This window comes from Myiozetetes cayanensis, unplaced genomic scaffold (genome assembly GCF_022539395.1).
Source record: "Myiozetetes cayanensis isolate MyiCay16 unplaced genomic scaffold, myiCay2020 scf4, whole genome shotgun sequence".
NCBI lineage: Eukaryota > Metazoa > Chordata > Aves > Passeriformes > Tyrannidae > Myiozetetes > Myiozetetes cayanensis.
Window position 1 is genome coordinate 70,422,787 of NW_026087631.1, and position 16,862 is coordinate 70,439,648.

The following is a 16,862-nucleotide window of genomic DNA, read 5'->3' on the forward strand; positions in this document are numbered from 1 at the left end:
TAAGGAGATTTTTCTTTTCTCCAGAACAGGTCGTGAATCTGTGAGCCAGTGGTCATATGCCATGACCCAGGCAAAGAGCTTAACAGGATTTAGAGAGGGATTAGTCATGCATATGAATAATAATAATAAAAAATAAATAAAAAAATCTTTCTCATATATATTAAGGATTATAAAACTGCTGCTAGACTCCATTATCCAGGACCAGCAGTCGTGGGACATCCCAGTTTATGCAAAACCTGGACAACTCTACATTAGGAAGACACTCAACCTTCAGAGTTATTCCCCTGTCTCTGCACACCCTGGACTGATTATTGATTACTGTAACTCCTGTTATACAGCACCTGAGCTCTGCACCGGTTCAGAAACACACTTCAGAGGCACATGAGCTGATAGCTACTAACATCTGACCAAGATGTTTCAGATCTGCCCCAGAAAACCGTGGCCAGGTTCACAGGACACTGCTTATAGGCTAAAGTCCACGAAAAGATAAATCCATGGCCTGAGGGACAGGGGGCATCCTGAAGAAGGACATCAGACTTTGTCAACAAAGTGATTAATGACTTGGAGTTAGGGAGAAATAATTCCTCAAAGCATAATTTTTAAATAAATATTATACAGTGAGATGTTTTGTTGGTTTTTTTTTTTTTTTAAATGGCTTTTTATGCCAGAAGCAGGCTTGATACAGCCAATTTAGCAAATCCCCTGTTTCCACGTGAGAAAGAATAGCTTTGAATTGCTTTATTTGTCATTAGAACAGGAAAGAAAAGGAAAAAAAAGCAAAATGGAGCAGTGGTGGTTACCGAAAAACGAAGTCTGCACTGTCAATCTCCCGGCCACACCTGCTGTTCTTCAGAATTCCTCCATTCCCCACCACTGCGCACCTCTTAAACTGGGAGCGGTGGTACGGCATGTCCTGCAACAGCACAGCAAGGAAATGGTTAAACAACACAAAACACGGGGGCAACAAGTCTCTTTTCTACTTTTTCCTTTTTTTCTTCTTTTTTTTTTTTTTTCTGGTGCACCTTGCTGCGGGTGCATCCACCACAGGATGCTGATGCTGGTTCTGGGGTGCAGTGTTCCCGTGCTGTATGTGAACTGATGGGATTGTTTGCTGTGTGGTTCAAGACAGCATGGGCCACTAACTCAGATTGAAAAGAAAAAAAAAAAAAAGAAGAGAAACAATAACTTGCTTTCTTCCCAAATTGAATAGTGGAAGGAGTGCTTTTAGGCACTCGGTTTCCCTTTTTGGTGACCACATGACGGCACGAACCACGAATTAGTGAGCCCCAGGTAATGTTTTCTGAGCTGCCTGCAAACTTCTCACTCCTCAGGTTCTGTGTCCTTTTGGGAAGTCTGCACGCAGAGTTCCAGAGTAGCCAGGAAAACCCAAGAAGTCCAAGTCAGACAGTGTACTACAGCCATTTATCAGAAAACAGCCCGAATTTTAGTGCTTACTACCACAAATTGTACTAAGAGTATTAATGATTATTAATTACCACTTGTATTGCCAGCACTAGAGCCTTTGGTCAGACACTTCCTTGGACTCGTGTAGGAGCATCCCTCATCTTTCTGTAACCTTTGGGCAAAATTCTGTCCTCACAGACAGACATGCAGCTGCTGCTGAAGCCAGAGAGAGCGAAAAATCACATCCTGGGAAGAGGCTGGGCTGTTAGGGTGAGAGGGCTGTGACGCAGAGCTGAGCCTCGCTACACCTTATGAATATGTAGAGAGATGTGCTTATATAAGCATGAGAGTGCTGGTTTTGGTACATACATATTTTATCAATAATTTCATTACCGCGAACTACAGAGGGAGGCAATGGTGGCTTGACATTTCTGGGTGATTATTCCCAGGATCTTTCCACGGCATTCATAAGCCATGAGGCAAAAGGGCATGCAATTACACCTGTCTGAGAAAAGCAGCAGCTGTCTGGCAGGGAGGAAATATGGAGCTGTCGGTGCTTTGTGCGGCAATCTCTTAAACACAGAATGCCTCGGCAGCTCTGAAAGGGAAATCAGAAGCCAGGTGTCTGTGCTCAGCACAAGGCTCTTGCCTTTCCAGTGTTGCTTCTGTGTTTTCAGCCCTGTAGCATCTACATTTGCCACCCTGCAGCCCTGCTCTGGCGCAGTGGGATGGCTTTGGGCACATAGGTGCTGCCCAGTGAATCCCAAAGGCATTTTGGCGTGTGATAAAGCCTTAAAAGCATCCTCAATCCTACCTGGCTAAACACAACAGCAGCTATAGCACACTCTTGTAGGTGTTTAGTCCTCCATGCAATCATCTGCATAATCAGGCAGGGTTTTGAAGATAATACTCCTGGACTTAGATCTGCCCATTTCTTGCATGTGCCAAAGTGCTTTTCTGGGTCTGAGCCTTTCCCTGGTCCCCCATGAGCACGTTTAGGTAACAGCACTACCCTACCTCTCAGCAGTGCTCGGAAAGCAAATGGATTAAGAACAGTTAGACGCTGAAGGGCAAGCTCAATGGTACAAATCTAAGTACTTAACCTGAATTTTTGTCTGATTTCATTTATCCCCTCCAAATATGCCACTGTAAATTGATGAGGTGTGCCTGTGATAAATCAGCAGCCACATAAGCCCATTCCTGCGGATCAGTCACTATGTGCAGTGGGAATTGCCCACTGCTTATAACCTTGAATGGCCCTGAGGTCAGGGATTACTTGCTGAAAATGTTTTGAGTAATCCCTTTGTATTTTATATTTTATAATTTATTATTTATATTTTTAATTATATATTTAAAAATTGTGCTGCCTGTTCACGGATAATCTGCAAATGGAAATAGGTTTAAAAATAGTCAGTCCTTTTGAGTATGAATTATAAAATAATCATGCCAAAAAGAAATGCGGGCCTACCCCAAATGGTGGATTTATTATACATGAATATTGTACTCTGAAAGGTTCTGATCAGTGAGTGTCTCTTTATTCAGCTTTCTTAAGCCACTTCAGTAGTGACCTATTTTGCTCCTAGGTCAGCAATACTCTGCAGGAAATTGTATATATTGCAGATGACCCCTAAAAATAGGATAATCAGCTGAAATATTGTACAAGAAAGAAACATTTACAAAGTATAAGCAAAGGAGTTTGTAGAAATGTCAGTCAACTGCTAAATGCTTGGCCTTAGGATAGTGTCCAATGCAGCAAGTATAGTGAAGTTGATTCTGCAAATAGGCAGAGGCACCTTTGGAAACATTTTGAAGATTTCTTGGTTGATATGGAAGATTCCACTAGTGTCCACTTCATATTTCAGTTTAGTTCCCAGGGGAGTGTTTTTCTGGGTGGTGAACAGAAAGGCAGGGGCATTGCAACACCTCGACAAAGTAGACCTGTGAAATGAGAAAGAGAGAAATAAGATCAGGGAGCTGATGGCATGATATAGGATTGCAATTGCTCTCACTCCTAAAAAGGGATTTTTCAGAAAAAAAAAAAAAATAGCTATAGGAGAGGTAAAATGGTGCTTTGCTGGATTTTCCTTCAGAAAATTTTGGATTTGGTGAAATTTTCCTCGATTGAGAAAATTATGGAGGGGAAAAAAAAAAAAAAAGAGAATAAATGAGGCACCTGTACCTGTCTTTTCTAGGCTGTGGGAAATACATGTGGAAATTCTGCCCTGCTCCAGTACCTAAAGCTGAGCTACTGCCCCCAGTATCCTGGGGACACTACCTTAAAGAATAGACCCTCTCTGCTTTAGAGATCTTCCACACTTTCCAAAATATGTTCTCATCATTGGGCAGGAAATGTAGGGGCTAAGCAGTTCATCTGGGGATGTGGATGTTTGGCAGGGCAGGTACTGAAACACAGCAATACCAAAGAGCACTGCTCCACTTATCAGACTACTGTGGGGCACAACACGCTTCGAGGGTTAAAAAAAAAAGCTTTCAAAGGTCTTAGTTTTGCCTTTGGCCCAACATAAGTGCACCAGGAAGACGATGTGGCTCTGACAGGTGGGTGGGTGAGTGCCAGGCAAGTTTGGTCATGGCTGTGACTCCAAAATCTCAGACAAATGGCCAAAATGTTCTGTGTCCCTGGGACACAGTGGCAGGTATTCTGATGCAAACAAGAAGTGTATGAGATCCCAAAAATGGGAATTGCGACACGAGAGAAAAAACTTTCAGCTCTGAGCCCTTTACCACTTTTCCTATGAAATTTAAATAGGAAAAGCAGCTTTCCAAATAAGGTTCCATTTCTTAGCTCCCATCTTTCCCTGAATGCTTTTCTTCTATTACTGGTGGAACTGAAAGCTCCCTCTTGTTCCAGGGACAGTTTATTTCCCAGTCAATGCATTTCGTACTTTCAATGAAAAATACATGTCATGGCAAACGCACAAACATGAAGGCAAAGCCAAATGGCTCTCAAATAACCTAGATTAAATACCTTGCCTCTAGGGTGTGTGGCCTCATTGTGAGTTGAAAAAAATAACCCAGTCTCCTTTATGGGCTTTATTACAAGCACCAGAAAGCAAATACAGAATTATGCAAACATTTCAGTGATGTCCAATTACTGTTATGTACTTGACTCATGTGGAGTGACACAATATGATGATCAGATCAAGGCAGCAAATGAGACTGAATAAGTCAGTGAATAATCTCCAACAGCAAAATTACTAAATAATTACAAGCAAGTATTGGAATTAAGTTGTGATATTTGGGATTTGGAAAAAAAAACAACCTCTTTTTATGGCTCTGCATTAAGGAATGGAAAGAGACGTTGTTCCTTAATGTCCACTTGGTTTTCCAGAGTCGTGTTCCTTAATGTAATGTCTGATATCTGATGGAGGAAGAGTCTCAATGAAATTACTTTCCCTAGTCTTCAGATATAAACACTAGTGTGATTTTTGTGCTTCCTCCCTCCCTGCTGCTTAAGTAGCTACCATTTAACTTCTGTTGGATTCTTCCCATCTCACCAGATGGTCCAGAACTGGCAAAGTTCAAAATCCCGCAGCTCAGTGTTGTTATACCTTTCAGCCTCCTACTAACCAACCTCCAAACTCAGAGACTTTGGTCTGGATTTGAGAGACTGCAGTTCCCCCCCACACTCACACACCCTGGTTTCTGTCTCATTGCACAAAAATGAAACAGACTTTGAACATTTCATTTTCTTTTTTTTTTCATGGCTAGCATGATTGTTGTTCCTGGAACCAGCTTACAAGGGCTAGGTTACACCTAGGTGCCAGTGGGAGTTTCTGACACAGAGGTACATCAATCTCTCCTCTTTTTCTCTTCTCAAAATCAATTCTCCTTTTTTCTCTCAGTGCACAGGGAGGATGCACATTTGTTTTATGTGCTGGTGTTGGTGGCCCAAGACAGACTGATGCTCCTGCTGCCCTGGTGGTCTTTAGGTGGTCCTTTGTCATTGCTCCTGCCTCTGCGCTGGGCTCATACCTCAGTGTGCTCCTTGCACTCTGGGAACAATCATTACTTCTCTTACTCCAAACTACCTTTAAGATACTGAGCTGTGATCCTGAATGGCTCCTCTCTTCAAAACAGGCTCTGACAATTGCCCACACCAAGTAATTTCCAGAAAAAAAATAAAGTAAAACATCCGTAAAAAATGTATGAGTGCAGACCGCATCGGAAAACCTGCTATGTGCCTGGGACTAACAATGTTATTTTTAAAGATGTCAGTGACTAACTCAGCACATGCATTCTCACATTCTCTCATTAACTCCTGACAGCCATTTCCTGGAATCATGCAAAAGAATTTGGGATAAAGCTAGGGGGGCTTATTCTAAACAACAGCTCTGAATTGTACCAGTGGCTTACAGACTTAACCAGTCTCTGCAACACTCACTCTGAAATAATGTGTTTTGTCTAAACCTACTCGAATACGGCACTTGAATATATCAATGTACAACATTCAAAAATTGTTTTGGCTCCTTTCTGCTATTTCCCTCACAAGACCAATTTCGAAAGCTGTGTCTCGAGAGGATCATGGAGGACCTTCAGCAAAAACAAATCCACAGGAAGGAATACAGAGTACTATAGAAACAAACAGAGATCTTGAAAGACCAGAAAGAATATTTAGATAGCCTGTGAGTAATAGCTGAGAAGCCAATAAAAAAACCAAAAGGAAGTCATAAACGAGGTCTGACAATACCTGAAACACCACAGAAGGAGACCAATTTTAATATTTTGTAGGCCACATTTGCAGTGTCAATATTTCTAGTATTCCAGATGACCAGAGACTTGGGTTGGCATATTAGGTGCAGCCTTTAAGACTTGTCTCCATCCTATGTCTGCCTGAATCATACCTGTAAGTCTTTCCCCTGTCAAATTCCTTTCCTTTCCTTCAAGACTCTTCCACATAACAGAAAAGCATCCTTTTAGCTTGCTGTTGAGATTTTAAAAGTAGAAAAAAGGTCCATATTTATTCAAAGGGGCAGCACTCCAAGAGCTGTAGTGTTGTAATGGTTACTCTTGTTACCCATTTGAATGTCTGATCTCTCTACAGGAAGCTAAACTCAAACTAAAATATATTTTACTCAGTCTCACTAATGTGGGCCATTCTTACTTGAATAAATTGGCTTCTGTGACATTCATCTCCCATTTGCACATCTGTAAGCTCTTCCATCTGTCGAACAATTCGGTTTGTTTCACCCTGAAAGATAAAATGAAAAGAAAAATTAAAAAATCAGTTTATTAGAAGGACTTCATTTCCTAAAGCAGTTGCAGGCATTTCCTAAACCATACTGTTGGCTTTTGACCAGTCAGCCTAGCTGGTACAAAATGTGTCATTTTTGTTTGTTTTTCTGCTTTAACATGGACTCTCTAAGCCACATTACAACTGGTACTGATGTTTGGGAGTGATTTCCGTTCCCTGGTAGGCTTTCTCCATTATTTCAGGATAAATAAATGCAAAACTGAGCAAGAACCATCTACTCTACCAAAATCTGCTGGGCAGCCAATGAGGGTCTGGCAACTGGGCTGGGGTTGGGGGGGAAAAATTGCACTTCTCAGAAGGACCCAGGAGAGGGCATTGGAAAAGAGGATACATTAAGCCAACTGTGGCTGCATTTTGGAGAGGTTAACTTAATCCATGAGATCTTACACCATGCCACTGTAGGTAAACTTGTTTTCTGAACTGCAAGAGCACACATGTAGGGATAAAGCATCTGTGATGTTACAAGGACTTGAAAAGCTCTTTACATAAGGATGTCTCCCTCTTCCTCTCTTAATATACCTGCAGTCACATTAGAAAATGAGACTCCTATCTCTAGTAGCCTGATACAAGATATTTTTTAGTGATATCACCAATTCCAGCCACTCCTGTTTTAAAGCCTGCTGTATTTAGACAACAGAGATAAAGAAGGCCTTGCAAATATCTAGAGGGAGGGAGCAACTGCATAATCTTGCTAAGGAAATTTGGAAGCCTGTGATTTCTGCTAGATTGGTAAGTCTTAATTAGTTCTTTTCAGGCTTGAGGGCTTTGAATATTTGAATAAAGCAAAGACTTTTAAGATAATTATATATTTAGAGTGAGTAGAACTTAGGATTTCCCAGGCTGTGGAAGTTACAGGAAGGAATTAGGTCATATTGTACTTTCTGGAGCCCACCAGAGCACATTAACTTGGAAATCTTCCATTACCATAAGGTCTGACTCTGGAAATGTAGCACATTAGAAGCAAGAACATCAGTAGAGCCCAGCATAGTAAAAGAGTTTAAATGTCAGATGGCACCTACTGTAGAAGTAAGGATAAATCATCTGAGCAGGAGCCCACTACCTGCCTTGGCCCCTTGGATAAGATAAAGAAAAATGAGCAATTATCTGTACCCTCTGATCAGCATGCAAAAAAAAAAAGAAAAGAGGCAATTCAAAACTCCCCATCTTCAGCAGAACATTGGCAGAGGTGTGACATTCTCACCCCTTCCATTTATTTTTAAGCACTGCAAGTCAGCAAGCAGTGCAAAGTGTGTTACTCGTGTATCCTTAATCCAGTACCAAACACAGAAGGCAAGGACATAACCTACATTTTTCTGTGCACAAAGCCAGTGAGGGAGACGTGCCCAAAATCGTGCAGACCTGGAGCAACAAACTGTATTTTCTGAAGCCTTGACTGTTGAATGTTATGTCCAGTAAGTTCCATTGGCAAACTCACTTTTTCTTTTTCTCCCCAATTCCATCACTATGGCTTCACAGACACGTCTCATTCATTTCCTGACATCCTTGTAGGACCACAAAGCACAAATTACATGGTTTTTTGCTGTTTCTTGAGTGACATTTTCCTTTCTACTGAGGTTTATGAAGTTGTGAAACTCCCTGCTGCTTGAGGAGGTCAAAAATACAAATGGTCTCAGAAAACGTCTAAACAAATTAATAGAGAAGCCTATTGTCCACTCTGATTACTGCAGTCTGGACTCCACCTGCCACTCCACAAGTCCCCATGCCAGTGTTCGTTATCAGGAAGGGATGACCTTTTTGCTTCCTTTCTTAGCCTTCACTGCTGGCCACTACCAATGACAGAGCCTTGAGCTAGAGAGACACTTGCTGTGAGTCAGTCTGGCTGTTCTTATTCTTCAGTTACTGGAAATGGACACTATAAACACTGTATTTAACTCGGAACAGTAATACTGGGTCTGACCAAAATGCCTCAATGTGTGGGAAAAGCCTCCATTTTTTCTTCGAATGGACCTCAGGTCAGACTCAAATACTGCTTGCACATGCAAGAGAATCTCAGGAATCCCTGCTGAGATCCCTGTTGATAGGATCTCCTAGGACTTGCATCTTCTGACAATGTCATTTTAAGTTATCATTTATCATATCTTGCTTGAAAAGTAACCTTTTTAGCAAGCTTTGGTTCATACTTACATTGACAAAACCTTCACCTCAATGATGTCCTGCCGTAACTCCAGGCATTTGGTGGAGTTGTATTCCAAAGGCCCTTCATAAAACTCAAAATACCTGAAGAAGAACAAGAGAAGATACCATAAATAAGGTTTAGGCTGGAATGTTTGTCTTACACATTAACAGGATTTTGCTGAATGTTGTCATTTATGATTTTTGCCTAATTTGAGACTACGCTGCCTGGCTCATGGGCGGGTTATTCCTTTGCAGGAGAACGCACATGTTGTTGCTGATTGTGGAATAGTCACCCACGCCCAGTTTGTCCATCCCCACAGGAGTTCATCTGGTCACCAAAAGGACCAGCTGCCTTTTCCAGCAGTCAGCACTTGGCAGCTGGAACCAATCACTTATGGAACACTGTTTCCATCTTTTGGGTGCCTGACTGTGCTCGGAGTTGAAAAAAACCCCCAGTACCATAAGCGTTGTTCTTGGGTGGAAAGCAAAGTGCTAATGGTGTATCCTGTCTGTGGAGGCTGTTCCATGGCAATTGAGCCACTCGTTAGGATTTAGTCTTTTGCTACATTTGGAGGGGAAAGGAGCCAAGGATTTTCTTCTCCAAAAAAAAAAAAAAAAAAAAAAAAGAGAATGAAAGTATTTGAACACTCAGACACAGTACAGACAACAGTGTTATTCTTAATTAAAGTATAAGCACAAATCTTTACTTTTTTTTGGTAAATTTCTCCACCTTACACATTGGACTGGAGTGAAGGGGAAACAAAACACAATGGTAGCTACCCGTGTTTAGGGACAAGACAAAGCTCAGGCTGTCCAGAAAATTCAGTGAGTCTGTATCGAAAGAGCAAACAAGATTTAGGGTTTAAACCGAGCTCTGTATCAGTTTCACCACATACCATTAGAAGTCTGGATTAAAACCTAATTCCTAAGACCTGCACATATCCATGCAGCAGTTTAAGGGGACAAGTAAGAAACAAGAGAAGACGACCAGGAGAAAAAGGTATTATGAACAAGGCTAGAGCAAATTCTTTTGATGGATCCCAGAAAATCTGGGAATTCCTCAGGCTATAAGTCCAAACTATCTTTTGAATTTTCAATAAGAAATAAAAATAAAAGGTTCCTGGAAGAGCTTTACTTAAGCCATCTCTGGAAATGCAATATTTTGGGGTTGTGTGACCCAAACACGTGTGTTCAGTTCTGCCTGTGAAAAACCCTTGTCAGTTTCCTCCGTAGTTCACCTTTACAGTTAATATTGGAATTTTTGGGGATCCAAAATCAATCTGCTCTGGAGAAGTGCTAAGCACTCACATCTCCATGGGGAACTGTAGAAAGAGAGACTGTGCAGGTATCTCCAACAGGGCCCCCAAAGGCCAGAGGCATCTAAAATCAAACAGCTTCTGAGTTTTGCCCTTCAAGTCAATCCAGAAATCAATGTGATAAAGCAAGGAAAAGAGAAACCCACAGAAAGGAGAAAAGGACTATAGTGTGTGACTGGAAGAAGTCCAATTGCCTCTCAGAGCAATCTGCTGGTAACTGGGAGTGTTTCTATCCTGTCAAATGCTGCTTTAGGAAGTGTCTCCTTCACCTCTCCCTGAGGTTTTCACTACCTCAGCTTTGCCAAATCCCCAACCAACCATTTCTGTGATTCAGTGAGGGGCACAAACCTTGAGAATGCAAGGGGGAAGCCCATATTTAAAAGGTAGCAGGAGGAGAAAAATAAATTCCCAATAAAGAAGTAAAACGATTACTGTCAGAAAAAAAAAAAAAAAAAAAAAAGAACAATAGCTCATCAACCTTTAAAAAATATGGGTACTTGGAAATGTGTTTTCCTAGCCCTCAAGGCAAAAAAAAAATTTATTAGTTTTGTAGAGGAAATTATATATTTAAATATTTTAAACTCTGTGAAAAGACTTCCTCAGCCTGCTGAAGGGAGATCCAACACGAATCTTCACCTGAGCTCTCACCAGGAGGCTTGGGCTCTCCTTCCAGCTCAGTCATTCACCTGGGCATGGAGCATTTACTGGGGAGCAGCTGAAATCCACTGCACTGACAGAGCTCCTGTAGTGCTTGTCTTGTTGGGATGGAGCTGAGGAACTTGTGCACTTGGAAAGCTGCTTCAACTGAAATTAGATTAAGAGCTTGCCTGCCAGCACGAGGCCAAAGCCCTGTGTGCATGTACTCCAGGTAACTTGCCCAAACTAAACCAAAATATCTCTCTTTAGAGAGCATCATAGGATTTCTTGCTCTTTTTTTTTTCCTTTACTTCTGGTTCTTTGAGTCAGACAATGCTGGGACCCTAAATGGGCATGTTCTACACAGTTGCTGGAGGCAGGATACACCCCCACAAAACGCTCAGTGCTGTTACACACCACTGCTGCTTCTTAAGATGTAGGGGGGATAGCAACCTCTATCAGTCTAACCCTTGCCTGTCACCTATCACTGGATTTCAGTACATTGTATGTGCCTCAGTACAGATAAGAGCAGCAAAAATCTAGATTAACATGTATTTTTCTCTCTCCTGTGCACTTCTGGCTCTGCTGCTAATTTGGAGAACGGCAGCTCAGATCTCAGGCAGCACATGCTGTCACGTGGGAGCACCACAGCAGCGCAGAGCTGGCTTCAGCCTGTGGCACTGGAGTCAAAGATGTCGTTTTATGAAATGGAGATGAAATTTCCTGTGTCCCAGCCGTTCCCTTTGATCGTTGCCTGTTTACGCCATCCGCAAACCGAAAATAGAAATGAGAAAGGATGTGTTACCAAAGTGGCAGAAGGTTACAGAGGAAAGGACTGGGTAAAAAAATAAACCACTTCTGGGTCTGAAAGGGGGTCAATCCATGAGGCAGCACTGCATTTGTAGTAGAGGTATTCCATCAGCTTCGGAGAGCACAGGACTGTCCTACAACTCTCACCATAGCTCCAGATTCCCTGGCAGAGCCACTGGGAGTGTTGAATTCACCATTTGCCACCTCATGGAAGTGCAGAGGGAGGGTATTTGGAAGAGGCTGGGTGACACACTGCGGATAGGACACGTCCCTCCTGGGGAAAAGGCAGGGGACACCGACGGCCGTGTCATTCTGCACTGAGAGGGGAGAAAATGCTGCTGGCCACGGGGTGAGCTCGACTAAAACTAACCCAGTGTGCCCAAGCCACGGAACAATCATCATCTGGGCTGTCCTTCATAAGCCCTGAACCACACTGAAGCAGGCAGCCAGTCACTGAAGCCTCCTTAGTCTTAGTGCTGCTGATGCTGCAGCACTGAGGTTGAAAGCATTAATGATGCTGCAACAGCATTAAGGATTTTTTCAAGGCAGTATCTGGTCAATAAAGTAAGGGGGGAAAAAAAAAGAAGGTTCCCCTCTTTCTCCCAGGAGTGTTCATGCTATTCATTTGCTTCACAGCAATTCCTCTCCTGCTGCAGACACCGAGTCAAATTAGCAGAGGCAGCTCCCTGGAGCACTGGCCAACCTCTTCCCACAGAAGTGCTTCATGCTGTACTTCCCTGGAATATAGCTTTTGCACAACACCAGCCTCTAGCACAGGGAACATGGGTTCCCTCAACCCCCAGAGATGTCCTTTAAACCTGACTCCTCCTCTTACCAGGGTCTGGTCTTACTGGGAGTGTTTGGAGACCAGGCCCCCATGCTTTCCCGCAGGAAGCATCAGTCTCACCCACTCCCTGGGCTCTGAGAGCTCCTTCTGCCTATTAACTCCCACTTCAAAACATGTAGTTCCCTGTGAAGGAAGATGCATTTGCCTGTCAGAAAGCTTAATTAGCCCAAATGGAAACTGTCCTCCCCATCATCCTCCTCGGTCTGATCTCCACCTAAGAAGCAAGGGTGTAGTTCAGTTTATTTTGATTTATGCTCTTGATTAGTGACAAGTGACAAACCTGACTACACTACTTACTCCTTTTGCTATGGAAAAGATCTGTGTTTCAGCTTTACAAGAATGCCAGTCAAGTTTTATTATCCATAAAACAGAGCTGATGTCACCAAAAGAATGTCCTCTCCCTTCACTGGCTTAGCTTCCCCTGCTGAAATATGAATAACTTTTGTGCCTCAAAGGTCACAAGTCTACAGGAAAGCCAATGCAAGAATTCATGGTTCTTTGCAGTAGAGAGCACAACTACAAATGAATCACACCAAACAGCACAGTTGCATGTAGGATTGTCCTTTCTCAGGGCACCAGTGTGTAGTGGACAGTGCACACCACTCAGTGCTCTGTGTGCACTCACCTCAATTGCAGCTTTCAAATCTACCACACTTTTCCAGGATCAAATCCTGGAAACACCACACAAGCTGCAGGTTCTCAGAGGGGAGGGGTTTTCTGTGGCTCTCAGATCTAGAGTGCCTAGAAATGAGATGCTATTCACCCTGTAATTTTCCATGTTTGACTGAGGCTTTCTTCTTTTCTAACCTTCTCATCCCTCATTGCAACCTCGCTTCCAGCTGAGCAGCCCACTGAACTCCCTAGCGAGAGGCACATTTGGTTTGTCAGCACACCAGCTAACTCTTAGGTCTTTGATCATCTGCAGTTGGGCTGCAGCTGCTTTGATCAGAAGTAAGCTTTTCTTGATCACGCTACACGAGTTGAAAAGCCCAAGACTTCAACCCTGCCTTCAAGTGACGCTTGGGTTGAGACACTGATTAGTCTGATATGTTGAACAAAAGTTTTAAAATATAATTGAGTGTAATGGTCAGGTATCTTTTAAGCAAGATTTAACAACATCTCTTCCCCTGTAGAAGTTGCCTTCCCATTTATTTTGCTCGCTCCTGCGGTGCCGGTTCTCAACGCTGTTTGCAGTGAGGCTGCAGAGCATCACAGGAAGGATTCCACCTACCCTGCAGGAAAAACAAAGATCTTTCCAAAAATATACATTATCCAGTGACTAAGGAATGAGAATAAATGAACCAAGCCCTGCAGGCTTCTACTAAATGCTTATTAAGGGTGCTGTCCAATTAGCAGTGCCTGCTCTCATCAGTATGGGCAGATCCACAGCCAACTTCGGGTGTAGATTCACCTTCCCTATTCAGGAACCTTGCAAATGGGCCAGAGCACGTTCCCTAAAGCACATGGTGACTGAAATCTGGCAGAGTCAGTGGGAGAACTTCAGGCTCCTGACCTGGAGCATATCATGGCTGTAGAGGCTCTGTAAAACTCACCCAGAGTAGAACATGGTAGGTGTTGACTTCACCAGAGGCCATTGTGAGTGAGTGAAACTTTTCTTCTATTAATATTTCTATGTGACAACATCAGAAACTACAAGGTTTGGTCAAAAGGTTTCAAGGCTTGACATCAATGCAGTGATTTTTCTCCCTCAAAGAGTGTTTCCTACCACTTCACGTGGCCTGTGCTCCCAAGATTACTTTGGGAAGGTATGATCCCAGTCTTGCAGGTAGGGAAACTGAGGTAGATGCTGATTGACATGTTAGTCTGTGGCATACAGGAATAGAGAACTTGTACCCTCTTTTTGTAGACCCTGCCTAGACCATAATTACCACCAAGAAGAGGAGCAGTCTGATGGAAATCATAACGACCTTTCATACCACACCTTGCAAAAGAAAATGCCTGTGGATGTACTGATGTTAAATGAGATCCCTCTGCTCTGAGAATTGACAAATGAAGCAGAACCATTTGATGCCCTTAGACTAATTAAAACTTCACTAAGGCTGTGGCACAAAAAATCACATTGCTGCTTGTGTTGTTTCACTCTGTGAGAGCCTGAGTTGACTTGCCCAGAACAGGATGGTGCTTGAAAGACTGAGCTTAGAGAGAAGGAACTGTGGGCTTAGCAGAGGAGACTGGAGAAGCAGTGGTGTTCTCTTACGCAGGTTGATGAAAATACTTGGCTGTGTCATTCTTGGAGACAACAAATATCGAAAGAGATGTTTCACATTCCTGCTGGCTACCACCTGCTGATGACAATGCCACTGACAATAACTGGCTTAAATCCTTTAAATCCTTAAATCTCTAGTGCTGGTAGATGCATTAGGTGTCTAACTGATCATGAACCTTCACTATGTGTATGTAGATAGGAACAATAAACTGTGTCAGGTAAAAAAACTAAAATGTAAGCAAGAGAAAATGGCCATACGCCTTTGTGTACATTGTGTGGTAACAGCTCTTCTGAACTACTGCATCCAGTTCTGATATTTCATCTTTGAGGGTTCGAGATGCTGGCAAGAGTTACAAAAGGACCTGCAGAACTTATATGGGTTCTAAAAAATTATGAGAGGCGTATGACGCTTAATCTAAACATATGGTGACTGAGTAAGGAGATACTGCACCAGGAAGCAATTACTTGTGGCAGGAAGGTTTTCAATGCAGTATAGCAAGGAAAAATCACATCCAGTGCCTGGAAGCTAAAGATAGAAATGGCATCTTTAGTTCAGGTTTCCTTTCTAGAAGAATCGGAGTAATTAAAATTCAGGATCTTGAATTCCTGTACAGGGACTCACGCTTCCCTGGGGATTCATATAGCTGTGGTTAAAAGCTATTGATTCATGAACCCCCTGATCATTCACTTAGGATATTTTGAAATATCCTTAACAAGGTCATAAGTTTTTCTGGGTTTTGATGATGGCAACAGAAATGCCAATCCACCAAGGCAAGAGCAGTTTACCAAGATGCCATGCCTATTTTCCAAGTTAAAAGATTTTTACTTTCAGAAAACCACAAGTGCTTCCACTGGCCAGCCCCTAGGTTCCTAAGTCTGATCTTCACAGAGGAGGAGTGGCTTTCACATTTCTGTCTTTTAAAGCAGTTCACTGGTGGCTCATTGAACCTCCTAAGTCACCTTAAAAAAGTGCACCCATGCACCCAACCATCGTACCTCAGAGGTGCTCCTTTTGTGGATTCATTATTTAGCCTGGTCCCCTGAATTCACAGACATTTTACACAGCTGTGCAGTTCAGATGGTAGCTGTCATCCCCCAAGGATGTGTTTTTCATCACAGCTGCAGAAGGTCCTGGCAAACTGGCACTGGCTGCTCATTGCCATTCTGACTGTGATCTCCTGCCTTCATGTCTCCACACACAGACCACCTGGGATTGCTTGGCTCTGCTGCCCAGCGCCGCATCAGAAGTGTGAACTGACCAAACATCCACTCCTGCCAATGCCACGTTGTTCCCTTCCCATCTGTCCGCTTATTTGAGGCACAAGCCTCTCTACAAATTTCAGTCTAACACACTACCCAGTACAGCTCCACTGCAACAGCCGTGGGTGTAACAGCAAGAGCTCCAGCAAAAAACAGTTCTAAATGACACAGAAAAGGCAAGGCTGCCTCCTGCTTATCACCTGAGATAAGCCCACCTTGCAGTCCATGCTTTGGAACCAACACCACTACCCCCTGTGCTTCCTGGGTCCTCTCTCACACAGACTGCCGCCCATCCTCATTCAGAGGTTTCCCCACTGTGCAATGTGTGAATGATGCATTGGAGAGAACGCTGAATTGTAGTTTTAGGGACACTTTGGTTCTTCTTTTCTTCCACTGCATCAGAACAACGCTGTTTGGTGACAAGCAGCAGCAGACTATGCTGCAGGAAGCCCTATTTTACCAATGCCATTTCAAAAGTCACCAATTTTTAAAAAACTGCTGTTTGCCTGATTTAATCAAGCCCACTCCCATCACTCTGACTGAAATAAGCTGCTGATGCTGTTATCCATATGAGCACCTAGAAGGCATAACAAAACTCATGACAACACTTATACATCAATAACATCTCAAAAGGATCATTTGGGCTTATTGTTGCAAGCAACTGCACTTTTTTGTTGTTGCTATTGTTGGGGTTTTTTTGGGCTTTGTTTGTTTGGGGTTTTTTGTTTGGTTTTTGGGGGGGGGATTTTTTGGGTTTTTTTTTGTTTCTTATGGCTCTTCAGATTTTAGTATCTTTTTATGAGAAACTCCGCAGTGTGACTTAAGGAACATCCTCAGCTGAGGATGAGTCAAAGGCTCAAGCCCTTACATTCATTCTTGTAAATGTGTATTTGATGAATCCAGTTGATTTTACTTTCTATTTTGGGGATAAAGCCTCAGATTTGTCATACTAGA

General features: G+C 42.8%; 1 protein-coding gene across 3 annotated transcripts in view; it reads right to left on the reverse strand.

The window, feature by feature from the left end:
• ST8SIA5 (ST8 alpha-N-acetyl-neuraminide alpha-2,8-sialyltransferase 5) overlaps positions 1-16,862 on the reverse strand; it is a 46,143-nt gene that overhangs the window by 10,220 nt on the left and 19,061 nt on the right. For all 3 annotated transcript variants that reach the window (XM_050328796.1, XM_050328797.1, XM_050328798.1), the window contains 4 exons: positions 8,822-8,914; positions 6,527-6,613; positions 3,198-3,342; positions 801-913 (listed from right to left, as the gene is read on the reverse strand). In XM_050328796.1, the coding sequence (XP_050184753.1) occupies positions 801-913; positions 3,198-3,342; positions 6,527-6,613; positions 8,822-8,914 (438 nt within the window). The remainder of the gene's footprint in view (positions 1-800; positions 914-3,197; positions 3,343-6,526; positions 6,614-8,821; positions 8,915-16,862) is intronic.